The sequence below is a fragment of the Arachis hypogaea genome, chromosome 4, assembly GCF_003086295.3.
Source record: "Arachis hypogaea cultivar Tifrunner chromosome 4, arahy.Tifrunner.gnm2.J5K5, whole genome shotgun sequence".
NCBI lineage: Eukaryota > Viridiplantae > Streptophyta > Magnoliopsida > Fabales > Fabaceae > Arachis > Arachis hypogaea.
In genome coordinates this window covers 51,940,085-51,966,189 of record NC_092039.1, presented here as the reverse complement: position 1 = coordinate 51,966,189, position 26,105 = coordinate 51,940,085, and the positions used below count along the sequence as shown (strand labels likewise).

General features: G+C 32.8%; 1 protein-coding gene and 1 non-coding gene across 30 annotated transcripts; one reads left to right on the top strand and one right to left on the bottom strand.

Moving 5' to 3' along the window:
• Window positions 1–3,291: 3,291 nt before the first annotated feature.
• Window positions 3,292–8,124, top strand: LOC114927626 (uncharacterized). 29 transcript variants are annotated; one of them, XR_011881102.1, is made up of 9 exons: window positions 3,317–3,901; window positions 4,759–4,974; window positions 5,347–5,546; window positions 6,142–6,307; window positions 6,472–6,523; window positions 6,877–6,920; window positions 7,009–7,107; window positions 7,496–7,617; window positions 7,723–8,124. It is a non-coding gene; the product is annotated as an uncharacterized protein (transcript). The 29 variants fall into 29 exon arrangements; XR_011881089.1 differs by having other exon boundaries at window positions 6,824–6,920; window positions 7,486–7,617; XR_011881104.1 differs by having other exon boundaries at window positions 6,459–6,523; window positions 7,009–7,051.
• An 8,299-nt stretch (window positions 8,125–16,423) lies between these two features.
• Window positions 16,424–17,536, bottom strand: LOC112796747 (uncharacterized). The gene has a single exon (XM_025839339.3). The coding sequence runs from the start codon at window positions 17,311–17,313 to the stop codon at window positions 16,843–16,845; it is 471 nt and encodes a 156-aa protein (XP_025695124.1). The 5' UTR covers window positions 17,314–17,536; the 3' UTR covers window positions 16,424–16,842.
• Between the last annotated feature and the right edge of the window lie 8,569 nt (window positions 17,537–26,105).

Below are 26,105 nucleotides of genomic sequence, written 5' to 3'. Positions count from 1 at the left end.
CTGAAAAAGCTCCAGCCCAAATCCAAAAGACTCCAGTCCAAGTTCGAACAGGAATGCTGAAAAATATTCCCACAAAGGCCGAATTAAATGACAAGAAAAGGGTCTGCAGATCAAACTGTAGAGAAACCCTTAATCTAGTTCTAAACTGGACTCTAGACAAAAGAGCAATATTGGGATATTATCCCATTAACAAAGAACAGCTAACAAAGCTGGTAATATTTCCAGAGGCTTCACCCTCTGATACATATTAGTTTTTCCAATATGGGTTAATTGATACAATCCTAATTTTTGATAATTTAAATATTATTAAAGAATTTCCTGCAGGTTTTATAGATGCAGTGAAAAAATTTAAAAATATGATTGATACAAGAGAACCAAGGGATATATCCCTAAAATTTACAAGTAGTCAGCCAATCTTCAATGAAGAAGGAGAATGTTTGATCCCAGCATTCCAAGTGGTTTTCATGTCAGTCTTTCCAGGAGATTTTCAACCAATAGAACAAGTGCAAGATTTGGCAATTTATAGCGACGAAGGTAGATTAGCTAGCACATTGGCAAGAGTCTTCGAGAGAGCTCAAAAAATAAACAAAGAATCCAGAACAAGAATAAACTACAAAAGCAGAAACACTCTAATTGTTTCTAGTAAGAAAAACCAAATTGAATCAAGAGAGATGAGACTCCTAGTGGATTTTGAATCAGCGTTTTACAACTTTTCTGGATTACTGGAAAAACTTCCTAACAGGATAAGGAGGAATCTATGCCATTTACTAAAAGACAAAGAAGACCACAAGTGCCAGCTGTGCGCCTCAGAAATGTCTGAAGAAAGCAACAATGCTGAAGACCCCACCCACATGGGAAAAGAAGAGGATGAGACATCTGAGTCATCCATCAACATTATTGTTGAATAATGTAAGAGCTTACGTCACAAAAGCACCAATAATGTAGTTGGTAAAAACTGAGTGCTCAGTGACGCATGCAATGACGTCACAAGAAGGGTAAGGATGGGATTTGTCCATCAGACCCAACCATTATAAATAGAGTGCTAAGTCATTTGATAGGCATCAGAAATCAGAAAGCAGGAAGCTTAGAGTACTCACAGGCCAGGAGGGCGAAGAGGAAGTAGCTGAGGCGATTCTGGAGTCTGATCAAATAGAAAAATAATTATAAGAAACTCCCCTCTGGAGTTAATTTGTAAAATCTCCCCTCTGGAGAAAGAATACCTATTGTAAAATAACATTAAATAAAAGTTCATCTCCAGAAAGGTACATCTTCATCTCAATCTTTTTATATTATGAATTACTTAGAAGATTTAGAAATAACTGAAGAATCTGATTATTATAAAATAACTGCTCTACTTGATAATGAAAAACAAGCTATTTTAAAATCAGAACTAGATCTCAAAGCAAATGAGAATTTCAAACAAAGCTTTTTAAAAGAAATTTTTAATAGAAAAAACATAATATATTATGGAAAAATGCAGTTTGAAGCACCTGTAAAAATAGAATCTGCTAATGGAGAACTTGAAATAGCTCTAATAGATGAAGAACAAATAAACGAACAAATAAAGAAAATTAAAGATCAACAAAAAAGATCTAAGATTGGATGGATTCATATTAGTACTATCCAAGTTTTAGTAAAATCAACATATATGAAAGGAATTAATTCACCAATAAGTTTAGCAATTTGTGATAAAAAAAATTATTGATCCCACAGATCAAATAATTGGAATTATTCATGGAAATTTGGCAAATGTAAATGTTAAATTTAATACCCATATTGGATATGCCATCCCCTTATCAACAAAGAATTTTGATAGATCCATAAGCTTAGCTTATAAGTTTCATAAACAAAGTTTAATGGAACAAAACGACGAACCCTTTTCAATTACATATGCAATAAACTATGCATTAACCAATAGTCATCATAGTATAGAATTTAAAAACAAAGAAGGAATTTATATTGATGATTTATTCCAAAAGGTTGTTAAAACTGAAACACCAAAACGCAAGCCTATTGAAAAACCAGTTTTATTATTAAGAGAACCATCAAGAAAATCGTGTTCCTCTAGTTTTAGAATAAGAGAATCTAAAATCAATAGTCCTTTAAGTCTATCCCATTTAAAAAATGATGACAAAGATTCTGAAATAAGAGAATTAACAAAAAAGATTGAAACTTTAAATGAAACTTTAAAAAACAAACTATGACAATAAATAAAGAAGAAATATATGTGTCTTATCAAAATAAGAAACAAGAACTCTTTGAAAGAGAAAATCATTTAACATATTTAAGGTTTTCTGAAATAAATCAAAGAGCTTTCGAAGCTCTAGTATTACTTTATAATAATCTGAAAAAAGAAGTCGAAAATCTGGAAAGAATAATAGAATCTTTAGAAAATAACAATGAAGCTATGGCAGAAGATGCAGAAATTTTAATATGAAAGATTTTCAAAAAAGTCTTATTTCTTTAAAAACAATTAAAAGAAATATGAAAACAAGAATAATGGCTATAACCATGAAAATAAAAAATTTGACAACTGAATCTTTAGATTTAGAAGCAGAAATCAAAAGGATAAATAAAAAGATGATTAAAACAAGAAAATTAATACAACGTTTTAAAACTAAAAAATCAATCAAAAATCTAAAAGAAAATATCAAGAATAAACAGATTTATCGTGCTCGTAGATTGCATTATCTTCACATACAAAATATGATTGCATTACAAGCTTTTGAATCAAGAATACATGTTCAAAATATTCAAGTTATACAACCTCTACAGGTTGAACCCCTAGAACAAGTACAAATTGAATCTGAACAAGAATTACAAGTACCTTTATCACCTTTACAAAATCCCATAATCTAAAAAACATATAAAATGCCCGGTTTAGCAAATCAAACATTACAAGATTTAAAAAATGATTTAGATCTTCAGAAAAGTCAAAAAAGATATTATGAAGTAAGATTACAGAATAGTAATATTTACACAAGAAATAGAGAAGAAGTAGAACAATTCTGTAAAAATTGTATAGAATGAATAACAAAAGAAATAGAAAAGTTGTTAAAAGAAATAGAAGAATTTAATAATGCAAACCCAACCCAAGAAAGATATTTTAAAAATTAAATTTTCTAATATGAGCAAAATAGAATTTTTATTTGCAAAAATTAAAACATTAAATGGTAAAATTGGTATCAGAGCCAAGTTAACGATTAAAGGAAACATTTTCTCTTTAAGTAACACTTTTAGTGATACGCTTTCAGTTGCCAAATAGCCACAACTAATTGGTAAACCTATTTGTGGTCACCATAGCCATGCAAACAATAAGCCACCACAGAAGGCACCTTTCAATTTTAATCCTAAAACGGATAACATCTCATTAGTTTTACAATGTTACCAAATTTACTTTTAACCCTAAAAGTGAAGTCGCGCCATCATCTTCATCTTCACCTTCGAATCCTGCCTTCATCGTTCATCGTCATCTTCAACGTTCATCTTCATTGCACCCAGCCTTCATCGTCTTCATCGTCATCTGTGTAATTAGGCAATGATCGTCGCACCCATGCCCTTCCTCTAACTCTCGCACCCGACCCTCCCTCTGTCGAACCCTATAGCTATTTCTCAACCCTCGCACCCAACCCTCGCCCATCAATGCATCCCTCGTTGGCCCTCTGTCTATCGCACAATCAACACATCGGCATGGCCTCCTACTCCCTCAGCGGTATCTCTCTCGTAAACCGTCTTTGGATTCGGAACCCTCAATCGTTGGCCCTCTGTCTGTCGCACCATCAACACATTGGCATGGCCTCCTACTCCCTCAGTGCAGCGGTCTCTCTCTCTCGCAAACCCTCGTTTGATTCGGAACACTCAATCGTTGCTGTCTCTCCCTCAATCGGCACCGTAAGCACTGGTAAGTCTTTCTTCCCTCTGATTCTCCATTCTTCTGTTTCTCTGTTCCACTATTTTGGACTACTGAGAATTTCAGGTCCTTTCCTTTTTTCGCTTCACTTGTTTATCTGGTTTTGAAATTGAAAATATAGGAATAGGAGTAAGATTCTTGGGAAGTTTATAATTCTGAAATATTATACTGTTGCTTTGGAGTGTAACCTAAAAGTACTACGGGATTCTTCAAGTCTCCTCTGCAATTTTTTTTATTTTATTTTTTAAAAAGATTCCTTTATATCCTTTAGTTGAGAGCAACATGGCAATGGTAATAATAGTAATGATGAGAATCAATGAGGAAGTTAATATATAGTAGTTAAGTTGGTATGACCTTCTAGGAACTAGAGAACCCAGATATATAAAATAAAATAGAATTATTCATGATCATTCTTTTGAAACCGAAAAGATCTTATTAACCTATATGAAGTTACTCTTTTCTGGCGGAAGTATTTCCTTAATTTTAATTTTCTACAATCTTGATCATACTTTGTATGTTTAAACTTGATGCTATTGGTAAATGATTCTTGGTGGCGAATTCAGTATGTTAATGGTTTCAGAATATTTTCATACTATTATTTTGATTGCTACTTAAGAGCAGGAATTGGAAAGCGTACTCTAAAAGACTTGCCATTGTTTTTCTTCGTTGATGTGCTCTTAATGTTTCATTTTTTCAATGTTAAAACTTAATTTTATGTATTATATTTAACTCAGATACACGGATCATCCAAGACATATTAACAGAAAGAGAAGGCGTCACTCCTTTGCATTTATTATGTCAATTTGGTGTACCTGATAGCTTTGTTCCTCTATATTTTTTGCTTGTAGCCTGTCTAGATTCTATTGAAGATGTTAATGTGAGAAATGAGACTTGAAAGCCTTTCGAGTAGTGCTTGGCTGGCTTAAGCGGAAGGATTCAGCTGGCAACACTCCATCTGAAAACTCCATCTGAAGTCTGATTCTTTAGAACACTCCATCTTGAACTGGAAGGATTCAGCTGGGAACACCATTTTGCACAGAGCAACACTCAATGATAACAATCAGGTATTTGTGACTACTTACATATACATCTGAAAAAGAAAAAAAGAAATTTGAATCTGAAAATTGTTTGTTATTTATTATTATTATTATTATTGCAACATTAGTTGAGTATTGTCTTTGAAGTTCTTTCTGAAAACTTATTTAAATGCAGCACTAGCTTAGGGTTCTTTTCTGCACATTTTTTATTTTCGGTATATGATGATGATATGATTGTTGCTTGTGGAGATGAGAGTTGTGTTCTGTGTTCCAAGTTATTTAAGTTATTTTGTATTGTTGGAAATATAGTTAGCTGAAATGCATTTGTTATTTGAATTGAAGAAAACTAAAATAAAAAGAAGGAAAATAGTTTGGCCTTTAACTAATTATGATTTACAGTGTCACTATAGCTATAGTGCTTGCGGACTTGGCTCTGATGCAACAGACAAGCTTGTACACTTGGTGTAGGAGGTACAGCATAGTACTGCCTCTAAAGCAGAAGACACATTATGTGGAGCAAAGATCACTGGTGGAGGTTCTGGTGGACCGTTTGTGTAATTGGTAGAAACTGTCTCAAGAGCGGTGAACAAATTATTGAGGTATCTTAGTTTAAAATTTTATTATGAATATGGCTGCATTTGGGTAAAATTTTATTTGTGTGTGTGTAATTTATGACAAAAAAGAATTATATTGCTACAATCTGCATACAAAAAAAAGCCCAGATACAATTTGGAACTGTCACTATGTGTAATTATGTCGAACAAGAATTTCGCAGGTCAAAATCTTTTGATTGGTGCCTCATCTCATATACATTAGAATTCCTTAAATAATGAGGCTTGTTAAATTTAGGTCCTCTGCATTCACTGAACATGAAGCTTACCTATTTTTGAACAAGTTTGTGCACCTTAAATAAGAGAATAACATTCCATACCAAAGCAATAACATTAGCAACAAGGAACTGAAATCATTTCCACATGCTTTTTTAATCTCAGCAGTAGAAAATGTAGCAAATCTAAGAACATTGAAGAAAACTTTTATGTGCTACAGCCAATGAAAACTGTTTGGGAAAAATTCACTACGTTAAGTGTCAAAATTTTGATAACTCCAATTTCAGACACATGATAATTCCTCAATGAAACTAATTCAAGAATAATGGTATATTGATATCATGCTGATTTGCGTTCATTATGCCAGGGGTACTGAGGCAGCTTAAGCCCCAAGTTGAAACAAGCATATGTCATTAACAAGGCAGACCAACCTCTAAACCCTGCTGATACAAGATGATTAATGGTGTTATTTCCTTGTGTTTCAGACTCTCTAGATATCAAATTACAGACCATCCAGCAGTTTGAAGATTAAGGTATAATCTTAACAAAAGCCTGAGCTTTAAATTCTTAGTCTCTTTGATACAGTTGCTAATGTTGTCATTTTGAACCCTATATCAAGAGTGAAAACACCAAACTTTGAGTACCTAGTATATATTAGTAACTAATATCAGTTGTTGTAACAAGCCACCAATACCAGATTGCTGTAGGCCAAGGTTGGCAATCCGGCCGCCATCGGGTGTTGGTCAAAGGTAATTCAAATAATTGATTCACTGCATACATTCCATTTCATTGGTGTAGCTGAAATATATGCTTATTTGAATTGTGACTATTCGATGAAAAAGTATAGGGAACCAACTTTAGGGTTTAAGATTTATAAATTAGAGTGCAAGGTTACAGGTTTATAATTTAAGGTATAAAGTTTAAAATAAGTAAAATAATTTTAGATAGTGCTGCTGCTGGATCTGGTATTCCTGAAATCAAGGGTTACTTAAATGGTGACTTAGACTTTTCAACTGTTTCTGGGGTTATTGGGTTGAAATTTTGTCCAGCTTGCGCAAAAATCCTTCGTATGATGATAGTGTGGATGCTGAATAATGTTCAGGGGTTGATATTGGGTTTCTTCTTTTGAGAACTTTGATTGGAAAGGTCAGAAGGCTGCATTGATTATTTTGCTTTTTTAAGTTTTAGAAATGCATGGCTGTTTATTAAATGCAAGAATTCTTCTTATGTTCAGATATTTGGCAGCATTGGATCAGTGGGAGGAGGCCTTGCTTTAGGTAAAGAGGGTCCTCTTGTCCATACTGGTGCTTGTATTGCTTCTTTGCTTGGACAAGTATGTACTACTCAGTATTTGGTAGTATCTAAATTGTATGTTAAAGGTACAATATGCGCATAGTATGTGTTAGATCTTTCAGTATGTCGTTTCAATGCTTTGTTTCCTTAAATAAAGAGACTAAAATGCGGCGGCAACATCACATAAAGTGTCCATTGTATTTTAACTGACCATTTAAATGAACCTTGCTTTATAATTTATTAACACTTGCACATTATATTACCTGAATTATCCTCTGTGCTTCTGTGCATTACTTTTTTAAGACTAGTTTTGTGTGATTTTCACTGAATATGTATTTTATATGGAAGAAACTAATAAAATCTGCTGGTGTCATGTCTTGAGTAGGGTGGTTCCACTAAGTATCATATAAAATTCAAGATGGTTTCAGGTATTGAGAAGTGCTCGAGATCGTCGAGATTTGGTAACCTGTGGGTGTGCAGCAGGAGTTGCTGCTGCATTTAGAGCTCCTGTTGGTGGTGTATTGTTTGCATTGGAAGAGGTAACATCTTGGTAAGGAATTCTTAGTGACATGGCTCTTTTTTATTAGAAGGGGAAACGTGGTGAATCATTTATCATATATATTTTTGTTTTGATTTGTTTCCTATGCTCTTGAAGGTGGAGGAATCAACTTATGTGGCGTGTCTTCTTTACTTCTGCAATTGTTGCTGTTGTAGTGCGAACTGCAATGGGATGGTGTAAGAATGGAAATTGCGGATATTTTGGGTCTGGCAGATTCATAATATGGGATATATATCAGAGTAAAGATCTGTGCTTTTACCTTTTTCACTGCCAGTTGAGCATTAAGGTTTTATTTTTGTCCTCTTCCCTTGACTGGTTTTATTTTTAGTGGTCAAGAGGATTATTCCTTTGTAGAGATATTGCCAATGGCTATTATTGGGGTTATTGGAGGCCTACTAGGTTGGAGTTTTCACCTTTGTTTTGCACTTCAATGTATCATGAATTTTTTACATTTTGTAACTAAATATAAGGAAATAGATGTGACACTTGGAATTATAATTCTTATTTTGTTCTTATGACTTTGATTTTTGGTACTTTGTGATCAAAGTCTACTTTTGTGGTGACAAGTTTAAATATAAGATTTTTTTATGGGGAAGTTTATATATATGTTGGATTGGTTAATATATACAATGTAAAATTAGTCTATGATTTTAAAATTATATATGAATTTTGCACAAAATAAATGAAAAAAATGTTTGACCTAATTTATTGGCACGCTTTAAAAGTGTACCCATATTCTCATTTATTGGCACGCTTTAAAAGTGTACCCATATTCTCATTTATTGGCACGCTTCATAAGCATACCTGTATCTTTCTATAGTCATAAATAGCCACACTTACCAAGCATAGCCATACATCACCCTATTAGCACGTTGAAAATGTGTAACCATATTTTACTCTATCGGCACGCTTTAAAAGCGTAAGCAAAACAAACAATCTAGACACTTTAGAAGCGTGGTGATATGTGAATTTTTCGGTATGCTTTTCAACCCTAGCTATAGGTTAACACCTATGGCTACGCTTTTAAGCGTGGCAAGACATATAAGCGTGGCAAAAAAGAAAGTGTGCCGATAGATCCACAAAAGTGTGGCGATAGAGTAACCGGTACGGTTGCAGATGTGACCCTTTTAAAAGCATACCGATAAACTCAAAAAACATGGCGTAAAGCTATCGGTATGCTTTTAAGCACTTTTCGGCATGCTTTAAAAGCGTGGAAGAAAGCTTATTTTCTTGTAGTGCATGCATAACAGTAGCGTTGTACTTTATCTGCAAGTTCTTCGCGTAATCCAAACAAAAATCGTTCCATAAGATACAAAACTCGTTGTGGTACTCCATCACTGATTGTGAACCTTGTTGTAGCTTACAAAATTTTCCAAAAAATTCATTGTGGTATGATAATGGCACAAATTGGCTCCACATGATTTTCTTCATCCTCTCCCAACTGCAAATTGGGCTTTTTCCGTACCGTCTTTTAGATCTTCCTAATTTAGTCCACTATATACGGGCATCATCAGAAAAATTAGCTTGTACCAGTGGATCCTTCTTTTCATCTAAAATGATACAATTTGCAAAAATTGACTCTACCTTCCTTTCCCACTGAAATAAGCTTCAGGATCATTCCTCCCATTTTTGCATATGAGATTCCTTCATCATCACTATCGTAATACTCGATCATTTTTTTTTTACTCTTTTTTTTGTGGACTCTAAAGTGAATTTGCAGAAATTAAAGAGAAAAAAAAAGAAACTAAACAAGACCCATGGAACGTGTAGATAAATAAAAAATTACCTACGACCTGTAACTGATACCAGATGATAAGAAAATTAGAACCAAGGATAAAGGGATAAGAAAAAGATAGAGAAAAGACGCAACAAAAAAGACACACTCGAAACATAAAAGGATGTATAAATGTTTGCTTACTAGACCTTGAAAGAACCTGTTCTTGACAACCTAGATCAGAGGAATGAAGTTAAAGAAACCACCACGCAGAATCACCATAGAGTTGGATCCTTCAATCTTCTTCATGCAACAAGCGAAGCAAATCACTCACCTCACTTAATCACACTAAAAAAACGTGCATAAAGCACTAAGGAAATTTTATTCATCAAAAGTTATGTAAATTGTATCACCAAAGTTATTTAAATAGGTCCCTAACAAACTAGCTAAAAGATAAGATAAGATAACTTAATCTAAATCTCCTAAGGATAAGATAACTAATTTAAATAAGATTTGATCTTATTGGATTAGATCATAGTTTATTTAAATTTTAAAATCCTAAAGATATGATGACTAATGTAAATCAAATTTGATCTTATTAGATTAGATCAGATTTGATTTAAATTTAAAATCCCTAAAAATACTACTAAACAAATCAGAAGTAAATCAAATCTTCCAACAAACTTTATCAGCAAAACAAATTAAAATAACAATTTTAGCTTCCCACTTAATTTGAAAAGCATTTTTGGGCTTCTTGTTGTCTTGACTTAGCCCAATGGGCCTTATGGGTTGTCGCCATTTCAGCACCACTGTTTTTGAGATGGACTCTTGGTCTTCTTGATGTCCAAGACCGTCATGGTATAGTTCTTCTAGTATTCAGATCTTTGACCGTGACGAGATTACCATGCTGTCTCTTAACTCTAAAATGACAAAAATGCCCTCCTGACCAAGTATCAAATTCTCTCAAAAGGAATCTTGTTGCAAGTATAGTTCTAAACCAACAAATGATCCCAATCAGAGTTTAGTTTGTTTGTCACAAATTCAGTTAAAATAACTGAGAGTTTTAAATCTCGGGCCATTGATAGACCATTATTTTATGATTTATATTGTGTTTAATTGAGTGGTTTTATCAAGTCTTCACCCACTTATTCATATGATTTGCATGTATTTACAATTCCTTCCCAAAAATTGTCCATGGGTGAAAACTTGCTTCCTAGAGATCTTTTAATTATGTATTTTTGTTCTCCTTTGTACCATTCGATGCCGTGATCCGTGTGTTAAGTGTTTCAAGCCTCATAGGGTAGGAATGGCTTAGCGAATTGAGAGGAAGCTGGCAAGGAGATGACCAGCAAACACCGACGTGAGCGCATGGCCCACGTGAGCGCGCGGAATGGAGAATTCACAAGCGACGCGAATGCGTGCCTAACGCAATCGCGTAGATCGGAGTCTGCACGAACGACGCGAATGCGTGACAAGGAAAACCGCTGAATAACGCGAACGCGTGGACGACGCGTACGCGTGACCTGCGCGATCTGCAGAAATTACAGAATACACTGGAGACAATTGTGGGCCGCGTTTTAACCTAATTTTCGGCCCAGAAACATAGAATAAAGCAAGGGAACATGCAGAAACTCAAATCACATCGACACACATTCATTTACATTGATATTAGGATAGTTTTATATCTGAATCTTACTACTCTTTTAGGTTTTCTCTATGTTGATAGGATTTTAGTTTATTGCTTTTGCTTTGGATATTGAAGAGCCATTACCTCCGTGGAAGTACTATTCTAGTTTGTTTCCCTATTCTCCTACTCTTTTGGTTATTTATTATTCCTGTTCAGATACTTATGTTACGTTTGGATTTATCAATACAATTCACTATCTTTTCCCTTAATCAATTTTCAATCCTTATTTTATTTATCATGTTTTCTTCTACTATTTCTGCAAGCGTTTTATTCTTGTCAATGGAGTAGAAATTCCACTTGACATGGGGGTTAATTAAGAGAAGACACTTGAGTTAGAATGCTCAAGTGCTTAGTTAAATTGGGTGCTGTTAGCTAATTCTATACCTACTAACGCTAAGTCTCTCCAAGGGAGAGAACTAGGAATTGTGGGTGAGAGTTAGTTTGATCACCATACTTTCTCTTACTTAGTAAGGGTTAATCGAGTGAGAACAACAACCTCTCTACACTACACTTGAGAAGATCCCAACAAGGATAGAAATTCCAGTTAATTATTCCCCCAGTCAAGGCCTTTCATTTAAAGTATCAATAACTATTCTTAGTTTATTTTTAATTACTCATTATCAAAACCCAATTTTTCTGAAAACCCCTAGTTAATAAAATAGCACTTTTTCCTGCAACTCGTTGGGAGACGACCTGGGACTCATACTCCCAGTATTTTTATTTCTAAAAATTGTGACAACCCCTTTTAAATTGGTGAGGCAGATTTTAGCTGGTTAAGAGCTATACGTGCAACGCTGTTCTCTTAATTGGAATCTCTTAATTGGTTAACTTCTACCACGCATCAGCCATCTCTCAAAGCAATTGCATTGAGGTGTGTGTATCATTGGTTATGAGAAAAAGGGGTTTTAAAAGCAAAAGACGAGAAATTAAATTGCAAGAAAGTAAAGAGCAAGCAAAGAAATTCAAGTACTAAACGACATCATGGCAAGGATTGAGAGTTAAGGTTCCCTATCAAAGTCATTGACCACAAACATGGTAATTAAGAAGAGAATCCCACTTCGTCATCCCTAAGCATTGGGGGAAAGTTAAATAGGCATAATTGATCTTAATTCACAAGTCCTAGCTAACTCACTAATTAGACATAGTGAAAGACTAGTGTCAATGGAAACAAAACTAACTATCAACCCTGAATTACCAATCAGTATTGGACATCAATGACTCAAGGTAACCTAAATTCTCAATTTCAAGCCAAGAATACAAAATTTTACTCTAAAAGTAAAGAAGGCATTTTAGCAAACACTTAGCAGGCATAAAATGCAAACTTGGTAAATTGCAAGAATTAATAAAAATCTATAACTAACCAAAGCAAGAAAACAATAATAGAAAAATCAAAAGAACATCAATAAATATAAAAACATCAAATTGTATTAAAAGTAAACAAGAATTCAACAAGTGTCCATAAACTAAAATTGACAAAAATAAAGAAACTAACAAGTAAAACTAAGTGAGTTAAGATAATTGAATAAGAAAATATAAAGGAAATTACACTAGAACAAGAATTAAAACCTAAATCTGAGAAGAAACTAAACTAAAAATCCTAAATTATAGAGAAAAGTTGGAGCTTCTCCCTCTAGAATTGACCTAAAATATCATTCTAAACTACTACTATCCTCCTTGGTTGATTTCCTTGAGTCTTGTCTCCATATGCATTAGAAATGAGTTAGATTGGGCCAAATTGGGCCTGAAATCACGATCCATGTGCCGCCACTCGTGCATGTGCACAAGCCATGCGCTGATGCGCATGCTCAAATTAAGGAGATGCATACGCATAGGGCATGCGTATGTACGACCATGAAAATATCCAATCTTCATTTCTTTATGAATTCTCCACCTTTACATATTTTTTCTTCATTTCTTCAAGCCATCATTGCCTTCTAAACCTTAAATCACTCAAACAAACACATCAAGGTATTGAATAGAATAAAAGTGAATTAAATTTGACAATTTTCAAGCGTAAAAAAATATATTTTTCATAGTTAAGCACAATTAGAAAAAAATTCACAAAACTTTGTATTTTTATGAATAAATGCAAGATAAGTTGATAAATTTCACTCTTTTTAACCCAAAATTCATCATAAAATAGGGATTTATCAGGCATGTTCAAACATTCTGAATTTATTGAGTTCTTACGAACGCATCAGTAGTCAGAGGGTGAATCTTAATAAGTCTGCTGTATTATTTAGCCACAATACTCCCACTACTAGTCATGCATAACTGGCTAACTCTATGAATATTGATCACATTGGGGCCCATGACAGATATCTTGGTTTGCCTTCTATAGACTCTAAATTGAAAAAGGCTTCTTTCAGTATGATCAAAGAGAAGGTTCAGAAAAGAATCCAAAGGTGGAAGAGCAATCTTCTATCTTCGGGTGGTAGATAGATATTGCTTAAGACAGTGAGTGAAACTATTCCTATTTATACATTGTCTTGTTTCAACTTCCCTAATGGTTTAATTTCATAAATTCACTCTCTACTTTCTCAGTTCTAGTGGGGACAAAAAAGTTTTGAAAGGCAGATTGTTTGGATTAGTTAGGACACTATGACTCGTCTAAGAAGAGAAGGATGGCTTGGATTTAAGGATATTAGAATTCAGAAAGTGGCGCTATTTGACAAACAGTTTTGACGACTTGTAACACGGCTTACTTCTCTATTATCCAAAATCCTAAGAGGTAAATACTTTAGCAATGGTAATTCTATAACTGCAGAAATTGGAGTCTTACCTTCTTGGGATGGAGGAGCATACTAGAAGGCCGAAAGATTGTTGAAAAATGTCTTAATTGGGCTGTGGGTACTGGAGAACATATTCAAACCTTTGAGGATCCTTGGCTGCCTCCTTCGTATCCTTTAATGATTTCTAAAATGCCAAATAGACAGGTTATTTTCGAAAGTTAAAGACTTAATTAATGAAAATAGGAATCAAATCATAATCTCATCCAGGAATTATTTTTCCAAGATATTGCAGATAGAATTTTGTCAGTTAAAATTCATCAAAGTAGGGACGAATTGCAATGGGATTTGAACAAATCCAAGCATTATGATACAGTTTCAGGTTACAAAATTGGCTATTTATTTCACCATCTGCCTCTAGAACTTTGCTGTAATTAAATGCAGCAAAAAAAGCCGTGGATTGAACTATAGAAGTGGAACTTGCCGAATAAAATTAAGCTCTTTATTTGGAAAGCTCTCCATGGTCGCTTTTCGGTGGTTGCTCAGATTTACCGCTGCTTCTTATCTACATCGCTAATATGCCCCTGCTGTCATGAAGCAATAGAAATAATCACTCATTGTTTAATCGACTACTCTAGAATTAAAGAAGTATGGTCTCAGAGTTACTTCCATGACTGTCTTTTCCCTCAGAGTCCTAACGGTTTTTGGACATGGTGGACTGCATCAACAGAGCTACTTCACCTATTAAAGAATGCTAACCGAAATTCTCAATTACTTGCCATCATTTGCTAGAACTGTTGGAAAGCTTACAACTAGTTAGTCTTTGAAGGTTTTATTTTAGTGCCGCCTGCCATTCTTGCAAGCTCTGTCATGTTGTTCCCTGAAATCCAAAAGACTCCCATTTTAGATTGTCATCTTCATGAGGCAAACTTTAAGTTTCATTCAATTCGACTTATCATTTTTTCTTCTTTTAGATTCTTCTTAGTTTTTCGACCTTACACCATAGAATGAATACCATCAATGTATTGTTTTGAGAAATTCCCACTTTTTATTATACTGTCTAATTTTTGAACATCTTTATATTTTATTTATCAATAATTAATAAAATATAACCTACTACTTTTTAAAAAGAAAACATATATCCTATTTACAAAATAAAATTAAATCACAATTCCACTGTGAACTTTTTTTTTTTAAAATCCACGAGACTTCGATTTTAGTGATCCTTGAGACCCTCAACGTTGAGCAATGAGCAATAAAGGCTCTTTGTGTTGATAATTCAGGATCATGTCAAATGAAGATCCTTGGCAAGTTGGCAACCAACCTTTTTTTTGCCTTAGTTGGACGGGCTTAGTTGGACGGGCCATTGTTGGAACTGGAGCGGCGACAATCAAGCTTATCCGCCGGCTTAATTATGGAACCTGCATCTTAAACTATTCAGATTACAATGCATGCTTTATAGGAATAGATGGAAAATATAGAATTGAGTAAACATTTTTGTAACTTTATTTGTTTATTGGATTAAGTTTCTTTAAAGTTAAAAAAATTAGTAAAATAAAAAAATGAGAGTTTAATTATATTTGAATTAAAGTAGTATGACTTACACATAATAAAAATTATAAATTCAATTATAATTAATTATTTATTTTATTAGTTTACAATTTTTTTCCGTTTATTCTTTAAGAGAAATTATTTTCCTAATCATTCTCCTAATAACTAAACTAGAAAATAATTGATTTTCTTTCAAGAGTATCCACTGTTCTTTATAAATTATGGTATCTACTTATATTTTTTCTTTTTGATATAAAGGTTTTTTTAGTGTGTATGTACAATACACTTTTAGACCCTACACCACCATAATAGTTTTAATAGTTAAAATTTGGAAAATATAATAAAATTATTGTAAGGGTCTAGATTGACTTCCAAAAGATTTTAGATTGAATATTTTGGTTTCCAATAAATTTTTATTATTCTAAAAGTCTTAATTTCTTATATAATACTTATCAAATAATAAAGATTTATTAAACACTAAAATATTCTGTCTAAATTTCGTTAGACCATATAGTTATCCTTAAATTTCAAACTTACATGTTTTTAATGTCAATGTGCCAAAAGATATACACTTCCAAAATGGATTTCTTTTCCCAAAATGTGAAATTACATTCGGGAAAGTGCTGGTAAAGTTTGATTTCTCTTTGCAAAAATCTCTTTTCTATTCAACTTTAGTTATATGCCCCCCTTAATAAGATAGAAAGGTAGGTTGACATGTCGGTAAATAAGTCTGCTCAAATAATACACCTTTGCAAGAATTTTCCATTTGCTGCTTCATTTGTAGTTTTGAAACTTCTCCCCTTTTTTTCTTTTTTAATACCATTTTTTTCCGTTGTCATTAATCTTTTTCGTTTATGTTGCAAAGGAAACCAAAAAACTGGACTTGGATTAAAATTAAATTTCTTTGAACTTAAGCAACAACAACATACTTTATACTTTCACATTTCTTTTTCTTTTCTTTGTATAAAGAAGAACCATATATAATAAGAAAGAACCAATAACTCATCTGAAAGTGAGGGGAAAGAAAGAAAGGAAAAAAAAACAAGAGAGTTCAGTCTAATGCACAATAATCGTTCAAAGCAGATTCAATGTTCAAACCATAAATGACTATCCAAATTAAATTACCAACAACTTAATTTATATATTAGCTTTAATTTACAATAATCCAAACAAATTTGTGGTGTCCTTTTTCCTCTTAATTGTTATGCTCACAAGCTATACATGTTAAAATATTCTGAAAATTCTGATGCTCAATTTCTCTGTTTTCTTCTTTAATTTTCCTCTGCTTTTGTCCTTCCCCTGAATAATAACAAAAATCACTGACACAACAGAAGATTCTCCTCCTCATCATATACAACAAAATCTCCAGTAATGATAATCATCAATTATATACTATTAGAAATTTGAATAACCACTAATATATATAAAAATTCTCATCTGAAGTAGTAATATAAAAGTCTTATGATTACATAATAATAATAATAATAATAATAATAATAATAATAATAATAATAATAATAATAATAATAAAAGTATTATAGCAAATAAAAAAAACTAGTAGAAGAAATTGCAACAATGATCATCACTGTCCATTTTTGCGTAGTAGCCAATGAAGAAGAAGAAGAGTCTTCTGGCTTGTGAGGTGGCTTTCTATAGTAGAATGGAAAGTAAGGTAGAATAGGGTCCGGTGGTGGTGGAGTAGCGCCACCATAACCGCCGCTGCTGTCGCCGCCATCTCCGCCACCATAAGGTGGTGTAGGGTTATAAGGGTAATTATTGTTATTATTCCCGCCAGAAGGTGGTGGATATCCGTAACCGGTACCGGATTGCGGTGGTGCCGGCGGTGCTGTAGGGGTTGTAGGAGTAGTAGTGCCGGTGCCGCCGCCAGGAGCGGTGGGTGGAGGGTAACATGGATAGGGACAAGGATCGTCGGTTCTTGTGGTGGTCGGAAAACTGATGAGGAGTGTTATGGTTATTGGGAGAAAGAAGAGAATGGTGGAGGACATGTTTGGATGGAAGAAAAAGAAAAAGAGAGGAATTACTAAAATTTTAGAAAGGGGTGATAAATGGAGATGAAAGGGTAAGGTGGTGGTGGTGGTTGTGTGAGTGATGTATATGGGGGGTGTGGTGGTGTCTCTTATTAGAAAGCTACGTGTGTTTTTGTCACATCTTAATAATAATGATGAAATTATGAGCAGGGGTATGCATTCAAAATAAATGGAAATATAATAAAGTTTTAGCTATTGTGTTAGTGAATATATAGTTGTGTTGATTGGTGATAAATGATCATCACAATGGAGAAGTCAAAGCAGGGCTTCAGTGCAATTAGAAATTTCTGGTCTGAGTGTGACTATAAGCTACTTAGATGGCTTTTGGTTTAATTGCATTTATTCGGACAGATAGATGAGAAACATTAATCCTGATTTTGGATATTGTCTTTCAGTTTATTTTTTATGTATAGGAATGGTGTAAAACGTCTTATACGATTGGTCAGTTATATTTATTATTTAAGATGAGTATTCACATTAATAATATTAAAAATAATTATTTTTGTTGATTGGACGTTACATAATTAATATATATTTATATAAAATTATTTTATATTTACAGTATATTAAAATTAAATTTTATTTTTTAGATATAAATTTAATCTTTTTAGTATGAAAATAGAAATAGAAATCCATTTACCTAATTTAATTTTCTGTTTTATATAAACATTTTTTTTTATGTTTTTATACTTTTAAAAGTGAAAACATAGAATATCTATACGTAAGTTGAATAGTTAAATAATTAAAAAAAAACCTTTTTTTGGGTATTTTTGAACCATTTCTTAACAAATGTCTTAATTATAAGCCAAATTCTCAAAAAATAAAAGAGTACTAAAAAATAAATTTTAAAGAAGAGAAAGCACAGTATAGTTTTTGTTGGCAAAGAATAACAATGAATTGCACATGACATATCCTTAAAATAACAAGTAATAAGGTTGAATTAAGCTACAATAGAACTCTGGTCTCAAATGATGACGATGATTGAGAGTGACTGTATATATAGTACTCTGGTATACTATTAGGGAGGATAACGTAAACGGGATTATATCCCCTTGGATGATTGTTGCTTCAAACAAAAAAATAATATGGATATATATATATATAATTAAAATAAGTATTTTATATTAATATACAATATGTTAGAATGTTTGTTTATTTTTTAAATTATATTGTATATTTCATTTAAAATTTGATAATTTGACTTTACCTAGTTATAATATATTATTATATGAGATAATTAAAAACATTAAATTTATTTTAGGTATGTTAAATTTTATTTAATTTTATTAATAAACATAGTAATTCATGTGGAAATCCATGGAATTATATTTTTTTTTCGTTAAAAATGAAATGGAGAGAAATTTTCGCTTATGAAAAAACAGATCCAACCGGTAAAAAGTTTTATAGCGTGGGATGAAAGCGTTGAAAAGGATTGTTCCCAATCTCCGCTCCCTTACATTATTACGTTAATTATTTTTTTTTTATAATAGATGAAGTTGTATAATACGCTAATATGAATTAAATTAGTATATTTTATCAATACAATGACAGTAAATCAAATAACACAAATTGTAGATACAATTTGTATATTAAAAAAAATCGTAATTCTTGTTTTAATAAATTATAAATTTTTTAAATTAAAAAACTAAAATTGTGACTTACATATCAACGTATTATATGAAAATATTACAATATTAACGAAAATTACTAATAATAATATAATATAAAAAAATTATATATATAATTCCTAAACCATCAAAGGGGCATATGCGGTTTTCCATGTTTGGCTTTTGTTTCTTTCAGTGGTCGACGCGACCAAGTGCCAAAGGCCAAGGTTAAAAAGAACAACACACCAAACAAAACTGCCTGCAAAGATTCTTTCTCAAAACCAACCAAACATTTAAGATCAGAGGAAGCTAAGTTCCCCCTCAAATTCCACTAGTCATTCCATATTTCGCGATACCCTAGCTAATTGCATTTTTCTTATTTACATGTGAAACCGAGAGATACTATTTCTTACTTTGAAGAATATGTATTAATTTGTGACATTGGAGAATTTGTTATGTTCCGTCCTAGCTAGCTAGAAGGTGAAGAAAAAGGAAAAAGAGAATATCCATTAATTAGTTTCTTAGACATGTTAAGGAAAGTTAAGTTTTAAAGGAAATTTTGAGATTAGCTGTATATATTAAAATAGTTTTGAAAATTTCAGTGGTACCAATAATGTCTTTAGGAGATTGACAAAAGTATAATATTATTTTTTAACGGCGTGACGAGTCACTTAATGAAAATCGATCTCAAAAATGTAATTGATACAAATAGAATTTTAAAGATTATTTTAATATATACGGTTAACCTAACAATGAATTATTAAGACTTAATTCTATTAAGAGCAATACTACGTGATCAATAAATATTATCATTTTTAGTCAATAATTAGTCAGCGATAATTTATACTCAATTATAGAATTTTTTCACACAAAAAATATATAATTTATATTTATATTTATTAGAATTTACACAAATAAATCAATACAATTTATATCTATATTTTTTAAAATTTATACGTATAAATTAATAAAATTTATTTATTAAAAATAATTTAATATTTGTATTAGTCAAATAATGGTCAAAATACTAAACATTGATGGCTGTTAAGAGTTTCTCTTCTATTAATCCAAATAAATGTATGAAAAAGAAATTGTGAGTTGTATAAATTGAAAGAATTCTTTTATGTGCTCCGAATATCTTCGTATAAGATCAATTGCTAAAGAAGTTGTTATAGCTAGTTTATCAAAGGTGAAACACTTTAGAGAGACTTAGGATGTAATTAGATATTATATTTTTGAGAAATATTGAATTTGTAATATATAGAATTAATATTGAATAAACCTAATTCATTTCAAAAGTTAGCTTAAGATATAAAAAATATCACTTATTAAGCCACCGAAGCACTTCTTTAAAAAATGTAAGACTTATAATACACGTTTCTTATATTAGGCATAAATATTTGGAGTGTAAAATTTATAGACATAATCATCTGCCGTAAGTAAATTGTTCAATTATATTGAATCAGATAGACTCGAAAATTATATTAAAATTTTAAATTTTGTTAGATAAACAACGAAAATTATAAACAATGTGAACAATGGACTTTAATTCTTGTCTATAGAAAGTAAAGAATAAAAATAATCCACTCCAAATTATCCTCCTAAAAATTCTATTTTCACTTTTACAATTTTACCATCCACCTTTTAATAGCAGCACTATCCCTCCCAACACCCTTGTAGAGCTATCGTTCCCTGCCGCTCCAGCAAGCCTCAGTGCCGCCAATTCTCTTGCCTGTTACCTCCGTCGATGCTGTGCCAACCTTCCTGCCAAACACGGCATTCCGCCTCTGTCGTCATTTTCACTCTCCGTTTCCTCCATGCAAACACACATGTTGTCGTAGCACCATTGCATTCCACCAGTGCCATAGAATGAGCTGCAGCAGCAAAAGGAATAAGCCCTGGGTCGGTTCCATTGCCGGCTATACTACGCCGTCGCCGTCAACTACAGTAAGATCATTGACAAGGGTAACGCGAGGCTTATCTCACCGTGCCACTGTGCTTCTTCACCCATTAGTCTGCAAGAGGTAAGTTGATAGTTAGGGTTTTATTTTTTCATAAAATGTTTATGCTATGTATTAGGTTTCTAGTAATAGTTACAGCGGTTCGAATTAGATCTTCTTTGATTTGGTTGAATTAGTGGATTTCTATTCTGTATGTAAACAATTTTAGGTCTTTTAATAATTGGTATCAAATGGAAAGAAAAAATATGTGACTATTGCTTATTTTCTTAGTTTCTATTTTGTTCTATACTATATGTTTCTCATATTGGTTTGATTGAATTGATGTTGGGTGTTAATCTAGGTTTCAATTATTATGTACAAATGTTTGAATTAGATGTTATTTAAATTGGCTGAACTAGTGGATGTTTATTCTTGTTTTAAACCATTTTATATGCGTGAATATTTGGTTTCAACTGATTTACTCCATATTAAAAATAATACGGATGTTGATTTCATTATGTATGTGAATCGTTCATTTCATTAAAAAATGGATGTTTGTTTGGGTATGTGATTGGATTTTTACTTGATTACATCTTTGATTTGGGATTTAGTTAAACAATTAGTTAAAACTTAGTCTAATTGTGCTTGAATTTACCTAGTTAAATTTGGTACAACAGTATGAATGCAATATAAGTTTCTACTATGTATTAGGCTTTTGGTAATAGTTACAACGGTTCTAATTAGATGTTCTTTGATTTGGTTGAATTAGTTAATTTATGTTCTACATGTAAACAATTTTAGGTCTTTTAATAACGGGTATCAACTGGAAAGAAAAAAAGTGATTGTTGCTAATTTGCTTGGTTCTTATTTTTTAATTTTTGGTACTATATGTTTCTTATTTTAGGTTGGGGGTTTTGAAAAAAAAAGTTACAGCTAAGTCTTGGTTGAATTGATATTTGGTGTGAATCTAGTGTTCAGGTAGTATGCATAGATGTTTGAATTAGATTTTAATTGAATTTGTTGAATTTGATGATTATTCTTCTTTTAAACCATTTTATATGTGTGAATATGTGGTTTCAACTGATTTACCAGGTGCATGGGTAATAATTTGGAAAATTTGATAGTTGTTCCTTAAAAATTGAGGAGGATGTTCATGTTGGCATGTATAATGTTGGTTCTTTTATATGAGAAGTGCATATTTATTTGATTTAGTACCTGTTTTTCTATTACTTGAATTGCTGGCTTCGGCATGCACATGTTCCGCATGTTTATTTTGTTATGTACTTTAGAATTGATTTAGTTTAATTATGCTTGAATAGAAATTGGGTTTGATTTGAGTCATTTAGACCGGGTGTTGACGGAAAAAATTATTGGTTCAGAATTTTCACAAAATAATTCCGTTGAAGTATAGATCCAAATCAATAGATGACTCTCAATCAAAGTTTAATTTGTTTATCACTTAAGTCAAACCAATAAAATTGAGAGTATTTAAACCTCAGGTCGTCTTTCAAAGGAATTGCAGGGAAGTGTGTATATTATTGGTTATGAGATATTTTTGGGAATTTTGGAGTGATGACAATTGACAAGAAATATAAATGACAAGAAAGTAAAACTACAACTAAGGAACTATAAATGCTAAAAGAGCTAAGAAATCAAAGCTAACAAAAAATAATGACAATCAAATTGGTAGGAAAGTCAAGTGAGAATAAGAATTCCTATCCTCATTGTCATCCTCAATTGTGATAGTAAGTGTATATTGTTCTCACTTAGTCATCCTCTAAAAATGAAGGAAAGTCAAGTGAGCATAATTGACTATAGTCCACAAGTCCTAATAAAATCCTAGTGAAAGATTAGTTTTAGTGGCATTTAAGCCAACTAGCAACCTTCAATTACCAATCAACATTAGATTTTGACAATTCAAGAGTCTCCAATTACTCAACCCTCAAGCTAAGAGTGAGAAAATCTTCTCTAAAACCAAACCAAGCATATTGTCAAACACTTGGAAGGCATAAAATGAAAGCATGATAAAATAACAAGAATTAATAAAATCTAAATCTAACAATTGCAAGATAACAATAACAATTAAAGAAAGCAACAATGATCATGAAAAGATAAATTGCATTAAAGAGAATCAAAATCAACAAAAGTCTATAAAGTATAAAAGTGACCAAATAAAAGAAATAACATGTAAAATTAAGAAAACAAGGATGTAATAAAAAGAAATTATAAGAAAAACTAAATCAAGACAAGATTAAAACCTAAATCTATCCTAATTCTAGAGAAAAAAGAGAGCTTATCTCTCTAGAATATAACCTAAAACATGATTCTAAACTAAATCTAATTGCTCTCCCTTGTTCTCTCTTGAATTTGGCCTCAAATACTTCAGAAATGAGTTGAATTGGGCTCTGAAAGGCTGAAAATCATGACCCACGTATTGTAATTGATAAGTTTGGAAAACTCTAATTTAAATTGATGATAATCAAACATTATTAACAGCAAAATTATTAATTTATTTTTGATTAAAGTATGTTAATTATAATAATTTTTGCTGTGCAGTTTCCTTTATGGGCCGAACAGAGAAGAACAAATTTAAACAAAGCCCATTGGAATAATTTTCTTTCAGCCTAGATGTTAAATTATTGAGATCATGGTGGCGGAAATAGTGTTATTGTCAATTGGGCCAGCAATTGTGATAACAAGCCCAATTAAAGGTTTTAGGATGAGACCAAAAAGGCTTGGTAAGAAATTAAAAGGAAATGGGGCACAATAGTGTTTTATTCACTTAACAAATAAAACCCACTCCTTTGATCATGTTGCTGCATGCTTCAACGGATATCACTTTTATCCTTTGATGGAATCCAAATTTTATTAATTGGAGTTATTGCAGACATTGAAAACATGAGAGAGAACTTGACTTTGATTTGATGGGAATCATTATGATTAATGCTATACGCTACTCAAAGCAAGGGAAGTAAAAGCAATCCATCAATATGTTTCATTTCATTTAATTGCTTTTACTTTAACTTCACATTCTCTCTCATCTCTTTCTCTCTTCTCTTCGGTTATTGACCAGGAAGCCATGGAAGCAACACTCACCGAAAAGAAGAAGCTGCATCCATCAAGACTATCAAGCTAATGATGGCAAGAAAAAAGAAAACCAAAAGTATGTTATGGCTGAGATAATCACCAAATGTAGTAAGATTTGGTGAGGTAATCTCGGATCCTTCATACTCAAAAAGAAGGAAGAAGATTCGGCCAGCAAGGTGAGATTCTTTGAGGCATGGCTTGTCTCTGATTCTGCTCAACCACCACAGGAAGTAGCTAGAGTGGCGAAGTGATAGAGGAGGCAGAGATTGGAGCAGATGAAGCCATCATCATCATGAAGCATCAAGGGCCAGAAATCCATCTTGGGGAGCAAGCCAAGGATGGAGCACGCGGATTGATGAAGGGAGATGACCAAGGAAGGACTAGAGGTAATTGCATGTTGGGTTTTGCATGATTATCTCTTCTCTTTGTGTGGCCGAACCGGTTTTGTTTTGGAGGAAAAGAAGCTAAGCTCGGTTTTTGTGTTTCAACTATGAAGGCTTCACTTCTCTATAAAAGGAGTGAACAGTCATGGTTTGAAGCAAGGAAAGAAAGTGAGAGTGCAAGGCACAGAAGTCTCATAGCTACCTAAGCTTACAGATTTTCTTCTCCTTCAATGTATTCTGTTTAGTATTTTTCTGTTTAATTTTGTCATGTCTTGAGTCTCATGGAAAAAGGCAAACAAGTGAGGTTTGTATGAAAAAGTCATAGAGCGGAAAAAGGCAGAGAGTGCAAAATTAAAAGAAAAAGCCATAGATGTCTTAGAGTTCCTTTGTTCATCTATGTTGTGTTTCATGATTCTGTGGGAATCCCCTTGTAAGTTGGGTTAGCACTTTACAATTTGTAATATGGATGATTATAGTGAAATTCCATCATTGTTGTGATGGAGACTGGATGTAGGCTGCATTGCACTTAGCAGCTGAATCAAGATATATCTGGGTGTAATCTTCTGTCTCTACTTCTCTATTTCTATTTCTGCTGCACAGGAGCTAAAATAAAAAATGTCTCGTGCCAAGTGACGAGACAAAAGTAAAAAGTCTCATGGCTAGGGACGAGACAAAAACAGAAAAGTCTCCTCAAAGACCAGAAAGTGTAATCAAGCATTAAAAGGGGCTAAGATTCAACCCTCCTTCTCTCAACCACTGAAACCATCAATTAGTATCAGAGCTTGGTCTCAAAGAGATCAAGCTTTGCAGCTTGGAGAAAAGATCTACATGGCAGAAAGCAGTGGCTCAAATCTGGTATCGTACAATCTCACAGAAAGGCAGTCAAGCAACAGGCCGCTTCTTTTCAATGCGAAAATTATACCTATTGGAAGGAGAGAATGAAGATCTTTATGCAAGCAGTAGACTACAGATTATGGAAGATCATCCTAGAAGGCCCTCAATTTCCAACTGACACAAGTGCTGAAGGAGTAGTCACCCTTAAACCAGAAGCAAGCTGGACCGAGGAAGATAGAAAGAAGGTGGAGTTAAATGCCAAAGCTATTAATCTACTCAACTGTGCTATCAGCTTCGAGGAATACCGACGGGTATCACGTTGCACAACAGCAAAGGAAATCTGGGGCAAGCTACAAATCACTCATGAAGGAACTACCATTGTAAAGAAGACTCGGACAGACATGTTGAACAGGGAATATGAAATGTTTGCAATGAAGGAAGGAGAGTCCATTGATGAACTGTTCGAACGGTTCAACACCATCATTGTTGGCTTAGATGCTATGGGAATTACACATTCTGAATCTGTGCTAGTGAGAAGAGTGTTGAGATGTCTTACAAAAGAGTAGGAAACAAAAGCTTTAATTATTTCTTAGAGCAGTAGCTTAGATTCCATGACAGTTGATGACTTGAGAGGAAATCTTCTTTCTTTTGAAAACACCTATTTGAAAAAAGATTCAAAAAAGAAAGGAATTGCTTTCTGTTCTGTTACTAACCCTCTGGATGGTGAATCCAGTGATAACTCTTCTGAAAATGAGTTTGTGTTGTTTGGAAAAATATTCAGGAAAATGGTGAAGCTCAAAGGCAAAGGCAGCAGCTCAAGAAAGATGAAAAAAGACCTTAGCAAAGTAACCTGTTACAATTGCATGGAAATGGGGCATTTCAGATCCGACTGTCCCAAG

Bases quoted from the DNA above. Each gene is read 5' to 3' on its own strand.
- LOC112796747 (XM_025839339.3), bottom strand. From the start codon at position 17,313: ATGTCCTCCACCATTCTCTTCTTTCTCCCAATAACCATAACACTCCTC.